We start from the raw sequence: 15,920 nt of genomic DNA, 5'->3' as shown, positions 1-15,920 counted from the left end.
CTCTTGAAATTTAGTTTGTTCACTCAAAGACTGGCAAATCACAACTACTTAAGAGATAATTCAAGATGGATAATTCAGGACATACTCATAGAATGTACACACACACACACACACACACACACACACACACACACCCCTCACACTTGATCCAGGCTTTCAATATCTGAAGAACTCAAGTAATATTTGAATTGACCCTTAAGATTTGAAGTTACATGTTTTGTTTTAGAATATCTCGGTAATGACCTCAGTTCTCTATATTGCTATTTTTAAGTGATTTCTTAGTTAGAAGGAATTACCTTAATAATTATTTTTGTTTGTTTGTGTGAAAGGTGTAAAAAGCATTAAGCATACAGTTGAGTCTTTTTATTTTGTGTATGTGACATCAGAAACATTATTTTGAGCATGTGTTTATGTTTATTTATAAATACCCTATTTGCCCCATCTATAACAAGAAATGTCTTTTAGGAATAGTTATAATGTGCAAACTGTGAACATTCTGGATGTATTTAGCTGGATTTGTGAAATAATACTTTTCCATAGAAGTAAATAGTGTAAGACTCATTATTATTAGTTTCCAAATGTATTATTTAGTCTCAGCTATTAATTCATTAGACTTAAAACTTAAAATTTATAATATGTTAGAGTTGTATAATAACCCTTAAAACTTTATTTTAAAAAGTAATATTTTGTTCATAACTCAGAGTTAAGTGAACATTATAATATCTTTTAGAAGAGTGAAATCAAATATGTTTAAAGTAGTTTGTGCACCCTGCTCCACTGTTAGGATATGAACAGCGTGTTAAAGTGCTGTTACCAGACACTAAACCCCTGTAGGTCCCACAGTTGAGAATCATATTTTCACAGTGCATACATTTAGCAAATTATTGCTACAACCCATAGACCACAGGGAAGACACACGAGTTACTGTTCTGCTTGCACTTTATGGTCAGGACTAATCATTTGTTTGAGAGAAAGGATTTTTTATGAAAATTGTTGAGGCTCATTTCAGAGACAGAATGTTATATAATATTATAATTGAATATTCCCTGCCTGGTTTCACAGCAGGTTTCTGTACCAAAGTTAATGTTTCCCTTTCCAGGCACTTGGAATGTTGAACTACCACTTTATTGAAAATAATCAATGGCCAAACGATACAAGAGGAGTGTCAATAAACTTGTAATTTGTTGTATTGATACAATCAATCCCTGGTTTGGCTTCAGCCACTTTTTGCTCTTAACTTTGATTTAGATATAGCATTTATCTGAAATTTTGCCTTATTCCCTGAAATAGTTCTAAATTTTTTCATGAAAAGAACCCCTGGGTATTGTTATGTACCACCTGTTTTAAGTCATGACTAGATTTCTCTTCTGTGCTTGATTCGAGCTTTCAGATTCAGCTCACGCCCACATGCCAAGGCATGCCCTCATCAGTAAGACTGCAGCCTGTATCTTGGTTATTTCCGTTTATGGGGAAATTTCCTCCCTTGTGGAAATTCAAGAAACATAATCGGGGGACCCTCTGAGCTTACTGGTCTAATATGTCATATGGACATTTCAGGAAATGTTCTTTCCTGAATTTTCTCTGTTCCTATACAATCCTTGAGAAGTTGCTCTAGAAGTTACCAGAAATATTCTGAGGCAGAACTGCGTACCTGGATTTGCTCTTAAACTGAGCTGTGTCTTCAGCAAAATGAAATCTCTGCTGTTAGGAAAGAATGCTCATTGGCAGTCCTTTGGTTTTAATGACTGCTGGGTAGCTTTGAAAGTGATAATGTGCTTGGCTATGTTCATGATAAATAAGTCCTGAGATCATTAAAGGAAAAGCCACACCAATCTGCGTTTTCAAGAGCTAGATTCCTGACTAATGCTATGTCTCCGGAGAATGGAATGGACAATAGCTTCCTGGCCTTTTGGGGGAAGTAATTTCAAACCAACAGATTCAGTGGGGGAAATAAATACTGTACATTTTCATTCTAAAGCTTGAACGGGTCAGAATGCCAAGGTAGGGATTGTTCAGGTAATGCTTTATTCAAATATATCTATTATTTCCCCCCGTCAGTGTCTAAAGTACTTTAGACCCAAATCTGTTACCTACTTTAGATCCCCACCAGGGGCTGCCAGTCCAGATTAGACAACCCATGCCACAATGTGAAGAGGCAAAAGTATTACCTAAATGCAAATAACTGCTTTCTTCACTCCCTTTTTGATGAAGGCTCTGGCCTTACACCTTTGAAGGAAGCATTGGCTTTCTAAGCTCAAGTTCTCCTGTATTTTTTAGTATAGTATCACCCTCATGTCTGTAGGCCACAGCCTAACCCACTCATGCTATCCTGGTTAACAATTCCAGCCCATCCTCTAAGAAGCTGTGATTCAGGCTGAATAGAGCTGATTATCTGAAGTATTTCTGTAAATCCCATTGAGACTTTTGGCTCCAATGCTCAGGTTGGGGTGGGGACTCACCAGGTTTCAGTCATATGGACCCCTCTCTTCCCTTTTGTGTTTGCATGGACCCTGGTGGTGACGCAGGAGCAGCTGTTCCTCTCCCATCTCTATGGGATTCTTTCTTACCGCTTTCTATTGACTTGCAGTTTTCAATTCTATCAGCTTGCACCTTTATTTAATAACCCTTCCAAACATTCTGGCACCAATATTGAAGGTGGTTTGACATAAATTATTTTGCCCAGAAATCAGTAAATATTGATAGAGATGGATAGATGTATTTAACTCAAAGATATTTTTGAGGTTATCTATTCCTTTTAAAAGGGAGAATCATCAGCACCCACAGGTATTATCTTACACCCAGCCAGCTGTATACTTGGCGTAGGTTTTCATTTTAATAACATGATCTAACTTCAGTACCACACGAGGTCAACACTGATCTAGATTTAGGCATGTTTCCCCTCGGTTTTCTATACCTCTAAACATCCCATGAGTCCTCTAACCATACCCACCTTTGGGGTTTAAAAGACGACCCGCCTATCTAATTTCACACCTATGTTGAAAGCTAGCCTTGGATCATCTTCTTCTCTCTAAGGAACTAAAATTAGGAATGTGTTCATAAACCTGTTACCAGCAGCTTCCTCTGTGAACCTAGCAGCAAAGCTTCTTAAGGCATATGTAACAGCTTGTCAAAATAAATCTATTAACTTAGCTGTGTAACAAGCCCTACTGATGGGGTACATAGCATAAAATAATCATCATAATAAAAACAAAGGAATAATGCCTTTCACATGTTTATCATTTTGTAGTTTTCACTGTCCTAAGAGAGGCTAATTTATTTCCCTAAAGCCATAAGATACAGGGCACGATTTAGAATCTAGATCTTACAACTGGTAACCCTATACCCACTTACTGAAAATTGTGATAATAATAATCTTCAGAATAAAAACAACCACAATAAACCACGGTGGCTGACTTCTAGCTCTGTGTCTGTTCAAATCTGAGTCAAGAAAGGAACTTTAACTTGTCGGAAGTAAGCCATCAAAACACATTTTATTCATTTATTTGAGTGTTTCTAGCTGCTCATTACTCAGTTTATTGACTATTTGTAAAGATTTAAGTTATTATCTGGGTAGTTTGAGAACAATTTCATGAAAAGGTTCTTAGCTGCTGAACAATAATGGTAAGATACTATAGAAGTAGAAGAGAATTAACATGAAATTTTGTTAGCAATTTAAAAACTGTATTATAAATATTTTTTGTTACAAGACTAATGAGTTGATTCTTAATATCACAAATAGAAGTAGTTATGTGGAGTATTTTATCTTATCTATTCTACTCTTTAAAGGGGAGATTAACAAATGAAAATATTCATTACTGTAATTTAAAATAAAACTATTAGATGAACAAACTCCTGAAGATAAATTTGCTTAGTATTCCTCTTGAGATTATTTTAATTATATCGAAGTATTTACTAATCTATTAAAATGAAACCCAGTATACAAACTAAATAAATGAAAAATAAATGTTTTCTAAGGAATATTGATAAAAGGGGGTAAGCTAGTCCATGATAGTATGTTGAATTGTTATATTTTTCCAAGATTTTTTGTATAGTCAAGTTTTTTTCTTGAACAAGGAAATCTTAAGGAGATTCAAAGCAAATTATTCACTTTCTATCCTCATGCTTAAATAATATGTTACATGCAAAATCTTATTCTAAAAATGATTATTTTGTCATAAATAAGAAATTTTATGTATACTAATTTTTGAATTTTTTCTACTAAATCATTGCAAAGACTGTCAACCTTTTAACAGTAGTATTAGTATTATTTTTTCTAACCATGCATGATTCATTTGACCCCACAGTAGCTGTAGCTTGCTTGCCTTGTTTTTTCCCTGAAACTAAAAAAAAAAGGTGTATAAAAGCACAGTGAGCACTTGCTCTCCATAGCAAGACAGCAGAACAACTTCGTCCTAATAAATTGTTAACATTTTATTTCACACATGGATGTTGGAGATACATACATAGATGACTTTCTATGTTGACTGTGCACTGTTGTTAAACAACTTGTTTTTTCCCTGCCTGCTCTTTGAAGAAGCCAATTAGGAATGATGGGAAACAAGGGGTAGGCAAAACATCGCAGTGCAGTGTTATTTCCATCTGTCCGGGAATATTTCAGCCAAAAGTTTATTTTGGGGAAAAAAAAGCCATAACACAGTCTCACACACACAAAACCACAAATACTTTGGCTGCAAATTATTCTGCAGTGTTGTTGCTGTGTTGTTGCCGTGTCTGTTCTCGTGTGTAAAGCTGCCACCCACCCATGCATGTGTTTGCGATTCTCGTCTGTGTGCTTGTTCATGAACTAGCTCCTCCTCCTCCTGGTTCAGGTTAATTTTAATTAATAGAGCAAGAATTTATGGGTATGGCTGTTAGCTGGAAAGCCCTTCTTCACGTCCAAGTCTTCCGTTCAAACTGCATCTTCTGCTGTTACTTCTCATGGGATGAAGTGCTCAGTGATCAGGAAGCCAGTCTCTTCTATGCTATCTGGCTTTGCATATGCCCTTGATGGTTTAATATTGTTTTATCTCGGTTTCTCTGTATTGGAAAAGGAAACTGTTAGTATGAATCACTTTCTAGAATATGAGATAATAGTTTTAGTTCTGCTTGACTTTTAAATGACCAGGTGGCATCGCAGCCTCTACCCCCACCTTCCCTGAGATGTTTAGTGAGCAAAAAAGCAAAAAGTAGCTATGTTGAATGGAATAAAATATCAACAATAAAAAAACCACTCTGCATTGAAACTGTAATATAATTTAAAATCAGCGTTGTTCTAAGATAGCTGACATGTGCGATTTTCCCGTTTTGCCTTTCAACTGACAGTATACCCATAATTCTTGGCGATTATTATTTTGTTCTCCTTAGTTAATTTCTGGGCCATTGGTGACTTCACTATCTCTTGTTCTAAATTGTTGTCTTAACTCCATTCTTTAAAAATATAATATTGAAGGCTCATAATATTGAAGATGACTCCAGGATGAACCCCGAGTTTGCAGACCGAATAAAACAGCTCGATAAAGAGGCATCTTACTATCGCGATGAGTGTGGCAAGGCCCAAGCTGAAGTCGACAGGTTGCTGGAGATCCTCAAGGAAGTGGAGAATGAAAAGAATGACAAGGACAAGAAGATCGCGGAACTTGAGAGGTAAATGTTGCAGTCATGTTGTGAATTGCCCACAGCGAGAGAGCATCTATTGCTTAGTTACCATCTCAGGGCACTGTGGCTTTAGAATGCACATTCATATTTCAAATCAGAAACAAGTTACGTCTGATGAATTTGACCTGTGTGTAGCACCAACATTATTTAGGATGATGTTGGGTTTATCTGGGCTACTCAGAAGGCATTTGGCTTATCTTTTGATGACTTATGTACTTCTGAAGTGTTTAAGAAAATAGTGGTCTGGCATTGATGCCAGCAAAGTGTGTAAGAAATTAAGGCTTTGACTACCTGAAACCTCAGTTGTTGTTTTTTTCTCCATCAAAGACAAACATTTGTGGTTTAGATTTGTCTCAAGCAGAGACTATGGAAGATTATACGGTAGTTGGGAATTCATTCAAGACTGGAGAAAGGAAAGGAGTTCCAGTGTTTTTTGGCACACAACGTTAAGTTCATCTTGGGGTTTATCTTTTAAGAGGACCTTATGCCATTTGGTAAATAAATACGTTTGAAGAGGGTCTAAGGCAGGCCTACTTGATAGCAAATTCTGTCTAAAAACAAAGAAGGTTATATCAGGGTTCCAGAGTATTAGATTTTTAGATAAATCATGTCCATATTGTATGTATGTATAGCAAGGACTGTAAAAATAAGCTTTCCATCAGTGCTTTTTCCTGTATTTCATATAAGGAAAGAATTTCTGAATAATTTTACGTAACTCCATAACCTTTCAGGATTCCTTATTGGTTCAGTAATAAGGAAGAATTTGTCTTTCCTAGATTCAGTGCATATGGAAGAGATCAGCCAATTTTGAATAAATCCGTGAGTGTTTGCCAGCTCTGACCAAGACACCCGTGCGGGCCCAACAGAATTCAGGATATATGCAGAATAACTCTCTATGGGGTGTGGAAAGATCACCGGCTTTAGCAACAGAAAGACCTGGGTTCAGATTTTGCCTCAGCTTCATGCCAGCTGTGTGACCTTGGATCTTGTTAGAAGTGTATCTCTAATAAGCTATTAAAATGTATCTCCCTAGACAGTTTTGCTCAGTGGATAGAGCACCAGCCTGTGAACCAAAAGGTCCCGGGTTCAATTCTGGTTAAGGGCATGTACCTTAGTTGCAGGCTCTTCCCTGGCCCGGGCCCTGGTTGGGGCTCGTGCTGGAGGCAACCAATTGATGTGTTTCTCTCACATGGATGTTTCTCTCTGTCTTTCCCTTTCTCTTCTACTCTCCCCCCAAAAAAATCAATAGAAAAATGTTCTCGGATGAGGAGAAACAAAAATAAATAAATACATAAACAAACAAACAAATAAATAAATAGAAGTGTCATCCTTTGTAGGTACCAATTCCCAGTGTAAGATAGGATGGTTATATCATTATGAAAAGCTGAATGTTCAATAAATTCTCAATATTACCGGGGTTGGTATTAAATGGACAGATTAGTTCTCAATAAAATTTTGACATTTTCAAATATAGTATTAAATATATCCGAACTCCAAATCAGCTAATAACCATTTAAAAATCTTAGCATTAGTCTGGTAATAATCTGATTTTGATTGAATGAGACCAATTGTAGCCATTAAACCAAAACTATTTTCCTGAGTTAAGTGTACAAATTAAAAATTTTTTAAAGGACTTTATTTTAACTTTAAAATGTGGAAATGTCCTGCCAGTTTACTGGTTCTTAAGAACGCTGTTAATTTTAGATAAGTCTATATGGCTATTTTGGAACTACATTTTAGGACCAACCCAAGGCCCTGGCAGGTTGAACAGACTCTGGATTGGCCCGGCGGTCAGAGGGACATCATTGTAATGTAGGTCTCCGGACCCCTCGTCCACCGCTCTGGGAAGCAGAGCTCCATTGGGAAGATGCCTTAGATAGTTATACTGATGATATTAATTAATAATAGTAATTGGAATCTCAATAATAGGTTACGCTAATCGTGTATAAGATGCTCTTCAAAGCATTTGACTTGCCATACTGCATACCACTACATCTTACCCACAATGCATTACCATTTTCTAGATGAGAAAACTATGATTTTATACAAATTAATTAACTTCCTCAAGATGGCAGAGTTTATAAGAATCAAAGGCTAAATTTGAACTCAGGTCTGACACATGAGTGACTGACTGTGAGTAGCACCAAATGGTCACTCAGCCAGCAGAGAGGCACTGCAGCTGGGACACGGGAGGTCTGCCTCATCTTTATTAGCTTTCATGAGGGAAACTGATGTGCCCCACATTTAGAAAGCATTTTTCTGCCCCAAACCAGCTCTCCAGAACTGTAATTGAAAATCAGGATCAGCTACTATAAATATTTGCATTAAAAAAAGCATCATTGTGTGGTGGACAAACAGGTCTTAGCTGGACGCTCTGGCCATTAAATCATCAAGAGTCTTCACATTTTTATTTCCTCAATATGGAATGCATTAAGACAACAGTGATTTTACAGGCATTTATCTTTATGTACTTTCTGCACATTTTCTTTATCTCTGCCTTTGCCTCTCCTTAAAGCTGATGCCTCCCAGGCACTGTAATTCATAAAACGTGTGCTGGGACTTGACTCCGTCCCAGCTCTCTGCCTGCCTGTGTCTTGGGTCCAGCAGCAGAGCACAGTCTGGGAAATGTCTGAGCCCCAGCCTCAGCCCAGGCCCCTGAGGAGTTTGGGGGGTGGAGATCAAGAGGGGAAACATCTTGGGAAAAGGAGAGCACAGCCTTGGCCTGTCTCTCTGGAGCCTTATCTGCTGCTGTAAGGACTACGTGTAAATTCCAGCCACGCATCTTCCTCGTCTCGTCAGGCAGCCCTGTTCACATTGGGCAGTATCTCCATTTGCTGGCTTAGGCTGCCAAATTCATACCTCATAATGTTGGGAACTAAAGATTTCTTAGCAATGTGACATATATCTCCATTTTGGAGTCACGGAGGAGTGTTTGCAATTAAGTTTGTGATTTTGAAAACCAAGAAATTGAACTTGAAATAAATTTGTGGTCTCTGGTCTGTAATGTGACCTACCAGAGTGAAAAGGCCTCCTGTTCAAGGCAGCTAGTTTCTAAAATATCCCAGAACTTCAGTCGTGTGCAGCAAGAGGCATGGGGTTAGGAATAACTCAACGACTCTGACACTGGCCTGCCTCTCGCTCCAAGGGCAATTCCTGCTTGCTTTCTGTTTCGTTAATCTTCCCACTTTTTATTTTCTCTATAATGTATATGTTTCAAATAACACATGCCCGGCACTTACATAGATGCCTCTACCTCTTAAATTCCACGTGAGTGATGTTTTCCACCAGCCACTAAAGATTTTGCCTTTCAAAGTGCATATTGCTCCATAATAGTCCCCATGTGCAGTTCTGCCATAAGCCGGGCTCTTGATCCCGATGGTTCTAGCAGGGAGCTGCTGCCTGGGACCGCAGGCTGCTCTGGGGAAGTTTGGCACAGGGTGGTTGGGAGGCCTTGAGCAAGTCCCTGAGAATTGCGATCCTTATTCAATCACCAAAACTAGATATCATGCAGGCTATACAATGGAGTAGCTAATTGAACATTAGAGACAGTGAAATAGATAGCCTTTCTGTATTGGTGCCCATCAGGGTCTTGCAGTTTTAGTTTCGTAATTCATCGTTTGGTGCCTTGGAGAAGGAGAGAGGTGAACAGAGTGTGCCAAACAAGCAGCTGACCCATGGGAAGGAATCGGGCAGGTGCCTTTTCATGTAATTATCTTAAATATGTTAGGGGCTTTGCTGGTATTTGTCTCAAGGACAGGGATTGCCCCAGTCAAGCCACCAGTCACATCCCTCCCTACTGTGGAGAGGAGGCTGGCTCCCTAGGTTCCACTCCTAAGACAGAGCATCAGAGCATAAGCCCAGGCGGCACTCCATTATCTGGGTCGGGACCAATGCCACCTGATGTTTGCACACTGAGGCATCATTTTAGGTGCCCACAAGTGCCTTATCTAGGGTTGAGAAGCTATGATTTTTTTTTCTCCTGAATTTGTTTAATAATGTGCTGACATACTTTCTTTGATTCCTTTCAGAACTCTTTTCACAAAATGTAAACTTAATCTTTATTTGCTTATTTTTAACTATGATAATGTGTTTAGAAATCTCCTGGTACGTGGAAGAAACGATTCCAGTTCTATTTGTTTTGGTATAAACTCCTCTTCCTAAGTAATTTCCATTTATGTTTGTTATTATATTTGCAGAACTTTCTTTAAAATAAGCGGCAGGTGGTTTTACACCATCCCTAACAGCCTTTGGGGGAAGGTCATGGATAGCATGGATCCTTTCAGAATTTGATGAAAAGTAGGAACCCTTAGAAAAATCAACTAAATCTTAAATGTAGGCTTGCTATTTCAGTTAGGCATTTCCTACAGATTGACCATGAATCTCAGCCTGATACACCTCTGATCCAGAAGAATTTGAAACAGCAGCTGGGGCCAGCATCCCCAACGTCCCCACACTGACCATGGCCTGACCCATCTCTTATGTTTGAGGAGTTGTGCGTTCATAATTACAGAAAACTCTGCAGGGGGATTTCAGTTACAGGAATTACCAGATCGATGCTTTCACCATGTGCTTAATCTTGAATTTTTCTCCTTCATGTTTATCATGGCAGTCAGTGTTGTTTTCACGGGAGATGTTCCTGTTTAAGCTTTCTCCTGACGATTTGTTTTGTTTTTTCTTCCTGTGCAAATGCTAAAGCTACCTCTTAGTAGTAGAGAATGGTGGCGTCCCACTGAATAGAGAGCTGGTAAATCCACTTTGCTTTTTGCCGATGGTATTTTACAGGTTAACAAAATGAACACCCACTGTGTGCTCCTGAGGTAGTCTGAAGGGGGTCATGCAATTTTTTCCGTTTAAAGTTTGCTTGACATTAGAGATGTTATTGTTCTGACTGATTAGAAGGGCACATTAAATATTTTTGTACAAATAAGCGATCAAGCGTGTGGATACATACTGTCAGTGATGAAGTACGATTCTCGTTTTCACAATTGAACGAAAGTACTTTCAGCTTTGGAAGGGACTCTGTCCTTTCTGGGGAGGCTGATGGGCCCCTCACCAGAAGCCTTCCTCGTGGCGTCTTTGATCATCATGAGGTGCAGTGCTCTGTGAGCATCTCAGATGGAAACTTTTGAACAGGAAGCCAAATTGCTCGGCTCCTTTTTTATTTTTAGGGAGGAAGGAAAAATATCTCATAGGATATAACCATCCGACTTACTGGTTCAAATAAGACCTTTCTGACATCAGTGCTTACCGCCCACTCTAATACCTCAGTAATTTCCATTTCATGTTATTCAATAATGAGAATTGTATATGCACACAGATAGGAACTTTTTAAAATATTCCTCCAGAAAAGAGCAAACTCGGTCACTCACTGGTTGCCAGAGCATACCTCTGGCTCACCTCAGTGCCTGTGGGTGTGTGAGCAGGTACCTGTGTCCTAGGTATAATATTTAGTATAACAGCTTATGGTGTGTGCTCACAGCTTTTTTTTTGGGGGGGGGGTTAATATCTTGATAAAAGTTGCTTTATTGTCCTTCATTTGGTTATAAAACCTGCTAATATAACATCTGTTGGCTGTATGTTTAAAACTAATGCATTTCCTTCCTTTTATTCTCTTTTGCTATCCCTTTTTCTTTCTGCTTATCCTCCAAATTGCTGCTTTCACCCTTGCTCCAATCAGCTTGACTTTCAGGTTAGTACTTTCAGTTTTTCTTCTAACCGCCTTTCCCTCCTAAGCTCAATTTACTGCTTGCACTTGTTTAACAAACACATTTCTGAAATGGTTTTGCTCAGGCCACCACATTTTTTTTTCATCCCATGCCCAGGGAAGGTTTATTTTACAAGAAGGCTATATAAGTGGGAAAAGGCGAAGAAGAATATGGAAATAAATCACTGTTGGATTATTTGATACATTCTGTTCCTGGATTATAAAATCAATAAGAGGAATCCTCAGGAAAACTCCCTAGTGCAAAATTGACTGCATGGTGATAAAACATGGAGCAGTGGAAAAAAAACAAACGCAGGATGCTAAATTTAACCTCGGAGAATAGAACAAAAGATGTGCTCGTGACACAGCAACTTAAAAGCCAGATTTAATAGTGCAAACCATTGAGACTTTTCGCTTAATAAATCACTGTGTTTTGAAAGATTTATAATACTTTTTTTAAAGTCACTTTTGAAAATTATCAGTATGTTCGTAACATATTGTACACACATGTTATTTCCTGTCATTGTTTTGGTTTTTAAATTTTTAGCTTTCTTTTTATTAGCTATAAGACATACTTTAATTACCGACGGAATAGCATATGGGCCCAAATGTAAAACGAGATTCAGTGTGGACTGTGTGTACCCTAATATTAAGATGCAAAATGGACATTTTGTTTGAACAAACATCCCAGGTTTGGTTCCTCTAAGAAAGAGGGCCCAGGTCAATAATTGGTTCACCTTTAAATGAGGCAGGACTTCTCTTTTTGATACTCTGTAGAATTATCTAGTGATTTCTTTATCATTGAATCGATGAGTTTACTAAAAGATGCTCGTAGTATGATTTGTGCTACCTAGACTTTACTTTAAAAAAAGGAGTCACATTAAGTTGATAGCCGATATAGTTGCTCTTTTGAAAGGCAAGCTATATTATTTTCTTCTCCATTCTTCCCTAAATGCACCTCTTTATATCCTGTCCACTGCTCACCACCAAAGCCACCAGACCAATGCATTTACACCAGCAGCAAACGATTTCAGAACGAGGCCTCCTGCCCACGTACCAGTCTTGTCCTGTTGCCTGCTCCCAAACCCTGTGCCCTGTGCCCTGTAATCTTTGTGAATGAACCCCCTCCTCTGCTATTCCCACATGCCACATGGGGTGGGCCCCAGAAACTGCCTTGAACAAAGTCACACTGAAGGAACCCGGGTCTCCATAGTCCCCCACACAGAGACCTAAACAAAGACTAAAAGCACAGCCCTGCAGAGCGGCTCTCACCAGAAACCCAGTGACTGTTGGGTCCCTTTCTGTGCCTCTCTGTGCAGAAACAGACATCACACTGTGGTGGGGAAGGAGGGGCTTGGCCACGTGCTATCCAAACCTTGCCTCCAAGTTTGGATCCGCTCATGTAACGAAGCTCTACGCTTTCCTCCTTGCCTGTCTTTTTTTGTTTTCTTTCTCCTTTGCCTTCCCTTCGCTACCCTAGTCTGCACCTGTTGATATTGAGGCCTTGGAGACCGGGGACCCCTTTCGCTGTAACCGATTAGGCTCCCTGCCTGGGCCTGGAGATGTGTCCTTAGGCGTTCTGCTGTGGTTGCTTTCCTTTCTTCCTCCAGCAACTGTGCTTCACGGTGTTTAGCTCTTTCCTATTTCGTGGGGAATGGCCTCTGACTCTCAGAAGACAGGATGCAGGGTTAGAGCCCGAGAGGTTTGTAGGTTATGGCGATTCTCCGGACCAGGGGCCAGGTGTGCCGAGTGGGTTTGGTGACGGGTTCAGCCAATCCCCATTCGGTGACTGTATGTAGTGGGAGAATCAAGATTCAGATAATTTCAATATCATTTACCCTCCTGACCCAAATGCACATGCTGGAGAAAAGGTACAACCCTTGTGAACAGCCTCTAGTTTTATTTTTAGTGGAGGGAGAACCTGGCCAGCCCCACTCTCCTGGAAACCAAAAAGTCTGTGGAGTCTTGGAACCATTTTTGAGCTTTGACAAGTTTCCAGGGTTAGCTGTGCTTTCCTTCCAACCGCTTCCAGGTTTACCAGCTAAAATAAAACGACGTGTAACAAAGGGTGAATACAGCATCGCTAGCCCATGTGCTTTCTCTACATGGCTCACAACTGAGGTCCATCCATATATTTGTGTGTGCATGTATGTGTGTATACATTCATCATATATTTAACAACTAAAGTCTGGTCTCTCTTACCGTAGAAGTTTGTAGTCCGCCTGGTACCTCCCCCTCGCCCAATCTGAAGTTTAAAAACTTCACTACCTCCCGGATCTTTTCTGTGTGCAGTGGGCTCCATGGGAAAGTCTCCCCTCCAACCACTTTTGTAAATGGCCTCATTTCCTTTTCAAATTCTATGTAGACGCTCGCGCTTCGATTCGGGTGGACAGCTATTAAGTATCGGGCGTGGTAAAATGCAAATGTCATATTCTCACCCTGCGTACGTTCTCACTGCGGAAACTGCACTGCGGTCCAGCCACCCCTTCCGCACAGCGAGGGGGAAACCCAAGAGGCTGGACGGCTCCTGCCTGTGCTTGGGCAAGGGTGTGTGTGACATGTGCTCATTTCTAGGAACTCCTTGTGAGATTAGTGTGCGGCTTATGACAATGAAATTATCCAGATAAATGTATGCAGCACTTGACAAAAAAAGAAAAAAGACAAGAAGAAGAAGACGAAAAAGTATCCTTTGGGAATCCGTTCAAAATCCTGTCAGAGAATCAAGCAAGTAAAACCAGAAGGTTCAGGCCTCTCCAGGGCTCTCAGCCCGCAGTGTGCTCTGGGTGCTGGGCCAGCTGCTTCCTGTTTGTGCCTCAGTATCCCCTCTCGGAGAGGAAGGGGCTGTCCCTGGAGCCAGTCTTATGGGATCCGCAGTGCACGTGTCTGATGGGCCTGGCGCATCCCCCGGCGAGCAGGCTCCGGCTGACGGCTGGCACCTGGCAGCAGGCATGAGCTCATTGTTACAGAGTCACTTCAAACACTTCTACCAAAATAAACTCTTTGTGATGCTTCCCCAAAGCTGAGCCCTGCACTCTCAATCCCTCATTCTTCCAGCAAAAGATGAAGTCACTCCTCCCGGACCTCAGAGGCCTGCTGCCCAAGGAAGTAATGAAAACCATCTTGCCCAGGGATTTGCTCTTCCTAGGGTCTTTTTTTGGCCCCATTCCCTCCATGAGTTTGGAGTGAGCACCTACTGTGTGCTAGGCTGAGCCCTACCTGCTGGCCTGGCATTTCCAAAAACTAGCTGCTGGAAAGTTGATGGAGCTGGTGAAGAAATGCTGCATGTTGCATCCTGCTTTATGTTCACGATGCACACTGATGCGGCTGCTGATAGAAAGAGCAGCAGTGGCAGCAGCAGTCATTACAATGAGCATGAGCTAAGGGCCAGCATTGAACTCATCACTTCTTATGTAGCATTTGCTTCTCATGACAACTGTATGAAGCGGGGATGTCATTTCTTCCATATTAGAGAAGAGGAAATGAATTCATAAAAGCTAAATATTTTGCTCAAGTTAGTACAGCGTGTAAGTGGAGGTGTTGGGGATCCCCCCTAAAGCCAGCCTTCCTGATTTAGGGATTGAATATTTTGCCACTTCAGCCCCAGTTGCATAGTAAAGTCTCTGACAAGGCCTGTGCCATGTGCTCAAGTCTGCATTTCCCAAGTATGTGTTCATAGACTCATCACATGAGGCACTTTGTGGAGATACCGTGAGATTCATGCCTGTCCCCAACCCACCACCCAGCCTGAGCTGGTCTCTTTTTGTTGCTGCTGTTGATAATTCTCCCCTGAGGATATTTTTTTCCCTGTGGGTTTTTTTTTTTTTTTTTTTTTTTTAGAGAGAGTGGAAGGGAGAAAGAAGAGACACAGAGAGAAATACCGATGTGAAAGAGACACATCGATTAGGTTACCTCCCACACATGCCCCCAAAATGCCCTGACTGGGGTGGGGATGAGCCTGCAACCAAGGTAGAGGTACGTGCCCTTGACTGGTATTGAACCCCCAACCTTTCAGTCTCTGGGCTGATGCTCGAACCACTGAGCAAAATTGGCAAGGGCCAGAGCTGGTCTCTTGTACCCAGATCCTGCCCCTCCAGGGCCAGCTCAGGTGTCACTCCAACACCAAGCCTTCTCTGAACCATCCCCCCCCCACCCCTGCCCCTGCAGAAGCAATCTCTCCCTTCCTTGGTACTCTCAGCGTGCTATCTGACCCCCTTTCCTGCTGTCATACCCTTTCTCAAATTGAGGTGGTTAATTAATGTACCTTCCCCCTAGTAGACGCCGCCTCCTGGAATTTGGATGGGTGTCTAGCTTGATGCGTGTGTGCCACCCACTGGAGTGGCCAGTCATAGTCCTGAATGTTGTTGGAAAAACTGTTGAAGAAAGGTCCCTGCATGAGCTCCCCTCACTCATGCCACCTTTATTGGGTCCCCACTGAGCTTTGTTGGTGGCTTCTTCCTGGAGGCCGAGCTCACTCCCCTGGATATCTTCTCTTGCTCCAGATGGGAAGCCTTAAGAAAAGATATGATTGGTTTTCTATCGACCTGGATGCTTGAAAATTCAA

The 15,920-nt window shown here is 40.9% G+C and overlaps 1 protein-coding gene across 12 annotated transcripts in view; it reads left to right on the top strand.

Annotated features, from left to right (window-relative positions):
* ERC2 (ELKS/RAB6-interacting/CAST family member 2) overlaps window positions 1-15,920 on the top strand; it is an 861,660-nt gene that overhangs the window by 393,402 nt on the left and 452,338 nt on the right. For 4 of the 12 annotated variants that reach the window (XM_015571157.1, XM_015571173.1, XM_015571152.1 and 1 more), the window contains 3 exons: window positions 4,235-4,252; window positions 5,450-5,643; window positions 11,333-11,344. In XM_015571157.1, coding sequence (XP_015426643.1) covers window positions 4,235-4,252; window positions 5,450-5,643; window positions 11,333-11,344 — 224 coding nt within the window. The remainder of the gene's footprint in view (window positions 1-4,234; window positions 4,253-5,449; window positions 5,644-11,332; window positions 11,345-15,920) is intronic. The other 8 variants (XM_015571179.1, XM_015571176.1, XM_015571160.1 and 5 more) reach the window with 3 other exon arrangements.

This window comes from Myotis davidii, unplaced genomic scaffold, assembly GCF_000327345.1.
Source record: "Myotis davidii unplaced genomic scaffold, ASM32734v1 scaffold111, whole genome shotgun sequence".
Classification (NCBI taxonomy): domain Eukaryota; kingdom Metazoa; phylum Chordata; class Mammalia; order Chiroptera; family Vespertilionidae; genus Myotis; species Myotis davidii.
The sequence above is the reverse complement of the archived record's forward strand: the minus strand, read 5'-3'. Positions and strand labels throughout refer to the sequence as shown.